The following is a 4,489-nucleotide window of genomic DNA, read 5'->3' as shown; positions in this document are numbered from 1 at the left end:
ACCAAGAAAATATTTGAGAAATCCCAAATCTTTAATGGTGAACTTAGAGTGTAAGGCATGTTTGATCTCAGTCATAGCAACAAGAGAAGTACCAGTAAGAAGAATGTCATCCACATATATTAATAAAGCAAGAAAATAATCAGTAGTACTTTTAACAAAGAGACAATAGTCATGAGCAGACTGAGTGAAACCGAGAGATTTCAGATAACTTGTGAATTCAAGGTTCCATTGACGAGAGGCCTGTTTAAGGCCATACAGAGACCTTTTAAGGAGACAGACTTGCCCTGGCAAGGCCTTATTATACCCCTGGGGAGGATGCATATAAACTTCTTCATCTAAAGTGCCATGTAAGAAGGCATTGTTTATGTCAAGTTGAAACACAGCCCATTGTTTATGAGTGGCAAGGGCTATCAGAATCCGAACAGTAGCCAATTTGGCAACAGGAGAGAAACGGTCTTTATAATCAAGACCTTCAATTTGATTGTAGCCCTTGGCCACCAACCGGGCTTTGAATCTATCAATGTCACCATTTGGTTTACATTTAACTTTGTAGACCCATTTACAACCTATGGCTTTCTTGCCTTGAGGGAGGGTTGTAAGGGTCCAGGTGTTATTTTTTTCAAGTGCATGCAATTCATGTTGCATTGCATTAATCCAATTAATGTTTTGGGATGCCTGACTGTAGGTAGTTGGTTCAGGGATGTGGGAAACATTCAGAACATAGGTTTGGTAGGAAGGTGTAAAACAGATGGGTGAGGGGAAGGGGAAGCAGTAGTGGTGGCTGAAGCAACAAAGTCCTCTAGCCAAGAAGGAGGTTTAATAGTTCTGGAAGACTTGCGAAGGCTAGGAGAGGTGGGAAGCTGAGAGGGAGGAGAAGGTGGAGGTGGGACAGAATCTGGATCATGTATGGGAATAGGTATCATCACAGGGGTTTGTTCAGGTGGTGTGCTAAAAGGAAAAATATGTTCATAAAAAACAACATCACGGCTAACAAATATAGTACCAGTAGAGAGATCATATAGTTTGTAAGCCTTGTGATTGTTGGCATAACCAATAAAGGCAGCCTTGATGGACTTGCTGCCAAATTTATCTTTATGAGGAGTGGTTTTGGTTGCAAAACAGAGGCAGCCAAACTTTTTCAGATGAGAATAGTCAGGGGCATGCCCATAGAGGCGCTCATAAGGGGTCTGCCAACCAAATTGGGCCATAGGGAGTCTGTTTATTATGTAGGTGGCAGTAAGGATGCATTCAGACCAAAAGATCTGAGGCGCATGAGAGTGAATTTTGATGGCTCTAGCCGTGTCTAAGAGGTGTCTGTGTTTTCTTTCAACAATGCCATTTTGTTGAGGGGTGTGAGGACAAGATCTTTGGTGAATGATACCTCTTTGATTGAGTAATCTGGAGCATTCATTGCTAAGAAATTCGCAACCATTATCTATTCTTATTATCTTAACAGTGGTGTTAAAATGATTGTGCACCATATTCAGAAAAGTAGATAGGATATGAACAGTTTGACTCTTAAGACGCATCAAGAAAGTCCAGGTTGCTCTAGTGTGGTCATCAACTAGAGTTAAGAAGTATTTAGCTCCTGTGACACTTTCTATGTTATATGGTCCCCAAATATCTATGTGAAGTAGATCAAAGGGCTTCTTAGCAGTAGTATTGCTAAGTGGAAAGGGTAGCCTGGCTTGTTTAGCCTGAGGACAGGTTGACAGTGTAAGGGAATATTCTCAGTGTGTTGAAACATTGCAATATGTTTTAATTTCCCAAGAGATGCATGTCCTAATCTATCATGCCAATCAAGAATATGAACAGCAGACATGCAAGATTCAGTTCTGAAAGTATGGCTTTCTTTATTTACTGAATGTGTAGAAGCGTGGTATTCACAAAGGATTGCAACTCAGGCATAGTATTCACAATAGCAGCCAATTGTTTATCAATTTCAAGAGGCAAAAAACTCATCTGATTCAATTTGTATAACCCTGCCTCTTCCTTGCCCACAGCAACCACTCGCTTAGTCAGAGGGTCCTGAATAATGCAACAAGTAGGAAGGAAGAGACAACTCAGCTTGCAGTCTTTGATTAACTTGCTAACAGAAAGAAGATTATAATTGAACTTTGGAACAAACAATACATTTTTTAGGTATACATAATCTGAAAGCATAATAGAACCAGTATAGCAAACTTTCACAGCATTACCATCAGGTAAGTAAACAGAAACTGGCTTATTTAATAAGTCTAAGGATTGAAAAACTAACTGATTTGAAGACATATGGTCAGTGGCACCAGTGTCAAGGACCCAATTACAGTGCTTATGGAAAGATGCATAAGATAAATTTTTAGAGTAAGAAGTACCTGCAAATATGACTGGACCTGAATCTGAATCATATTCATTGCTGTAATCAAATTGGTGAGTATTTGCTGTGAGTACAGCCTTTCCTTTCATTAGTTTGCTGACCTCCTGTTGTAAGGAACTCAACATGATATTAAGGTCATTTATTTGAGTAGATGTATCAGGCATGTCAATGGGGTGTCCTTTCTGTTTGGGGGGCTTCAACAGCTGCCACAACTCTCTTGTCATGGCCTATGGTTCTGGTTGTTTTGGAGAATTGTCCATTATTTTTGGTTTTTGTCTTAAACCATTCAGGGTATCCTATTAGCTTGAAACAACCCTCTCTGACATGTCCATCCATGTCACAGTAGGAACAGTGTCCCTTTTTCTGGTCAGGCCTTTTCTGCCTTCCTTGATATTGTTTCTGCGTCCTATTCATCAGGACTAAAGGTTCAGTGTTCCCATTTATACTTCCCAGAATGTCCTTCTGAGACTCAAATTTGAGTACCATAGAATAGGCTTTATTCACAGAGGGCAAAGGATCCATGCCTAGGATCTGATCTCTAACTGTCCCGTAGGCATCATTCAATCCCATAAGGAATTGCATTAACCTATTTCTATTATTCAGCTCATCTATTGCCTTTGATGCACCACATGTGCATGGTGGGAGAGTTTCCATTGACCCCAATTCATCCCAAAGCCCCTTTAATTTTGTGAAATAGACAGATGCAGAGGCATTGTCTTGAGATATCAAGGATATTTTCCTTCTCAGCTCATAGATCATGGTGCCATTACATTCACCAAATCTTTCTGTGATTTCAAGCCAGAGATCTCTGGCTGAGGCTGTGTAAATGAAACCATCTACCAACTCTCTGGATATAGAGTTCAAAATCCAGGATGTGACCATAAAGTCACACCGCTTCCATTGTTCATACGAATCAGATTCTTTATCAGGCACTGTAACGGTACCCTCTATAAATTCGAGTTTCTGTTTAGCTCCTAGGGCTATCCTAATGGCTCTATGCCAGGATCTAAAGTTTGTCCCTACCAGAGGAGCAGATACTAAAACCATACCTGGATGGTCCGAGGACTGAAGAGTCAGAGGATCCCCAAGATTCTGAGTTGCGATTTGAACTTTGTCCTTCATCTCCGTGTTTTTGCTTTCTTTACTGTTGTTTCCTCGTTCCCCCATCATCGACAGGATCTGTTGATTTTAGGTACAGATCTTGATATACAAACTTTAGATCTAACAAATTTGTGACCGTTTTTGAAAGAAGAGAAGAATTTCAACAAGATTTTCTTCCCATGCAAGCCAGAGTCGGTGTGAGATCGGCGATGGTATTTGTCTGGCGTATAAGCCGGATCTTGTGTGAAGAGGTGTTGTTTTGAAGAAGGACGACCGGATTCTAGGAGAGAGGACAGGAAAGAGTGTAAACCCTAACCCGCTCTGATACCATGAAAAGAAAGAAGAAGAAAACTGTTTCTGCTTTTATTCAAGATGTAAAGAATCGTACAAAGATACATGTTATCACTGTGATCTGTTTAAGAAGGGTTACATAACCCTACAGGTCACATGACCTCTAACACGTGAGAGCAAATAAAGAAGTAAAAACTCATCTTTACCCTTACAGAAGACAATTACCCATATTGTAATACCCGGCTAGAGTGGGGTCTGGAATTCCGGTGTTCCGATGGACTTTCCGGAGCCGGTTTCCTCTCAAAGGGTATCATGGATGTTTTTACACATATTTTTAGCGGTTTTTATTTAAATGAATTTTAAAACTTGAGTTTTGGCAAGAACTTGCATAGAGGAGAATTGCCAGGTTCGGCCGCCGAAGGTTGAGTTTCGGCCGCCGAACTTTGCATGGATTAGGAGGCACGTTCGGCTGCCGAAGGAGGTTTGGCCAGCCACTATTTAAGGGGGCCCTCAGTCGGTCAAGGGATAAGCTTTCCGACTCCCCAGCCGCCTCAGGTGTGTCTTCTTTCCTCTCTAAGTGATTTCTATGTGTTCTTTCCAATCTTTGAGAGTTTTACTCAGCTTTAAGCATGTTTTGAGGAGTTTAAGCAAAAAGGTTGCGTTTTGACGGTGTGATGATTTGGAGAGGGTTTCCTCCATTTCTTCACGTTAGGATCTGCCATCCTTTTGTGTACAAGAGGA

General features: G+C 41.0%; 1 protein-coding gene across 1 annotated transcript; it reads right to left on the bottom strand.

The window, feature by feature from the left end:
• Positions 1 to 2,521: 2,521 nt before the first annotated feature.
• On the bottom strand, positions 2,522 to 3,523 carry LOC122722589. Its single transcript, XM_043953694.1, has one exon. The coding sequence runs from the start codon at positions 3,521 to 3,523 to the stop codon at positions 2,522 to 2,524; it is 1,002 nt and encodes a 333-aa protein (XP_043809629.1).
• Positions 3,524 to 4,489: the final 966 nt, after the last annotated feature.

Source organism: Manihot esculenta, unplaced genomic scaffold, assembly GCF_001659605.2.
Source record: "Manihot esculenta cultivar AM560-2 unplaced genomic scaffold, M.esculenta_v8 Scaffold44, whole genome shotgun sequence".
In the NCBI taxonomy this organism is placed as follows: domain Eukaryota; kingdom Viridiplantae; phylum Streptophyta; class Magnoliopsida; order Malpighiales; family Euphorbiaceae; genus Manihot; species Manihot esculenta.
The sequence above is the reverse complement of the archived record's forward strand: the minus strand, read 5'-3'. Positions and strand labels throughout refer to the sequence as shown.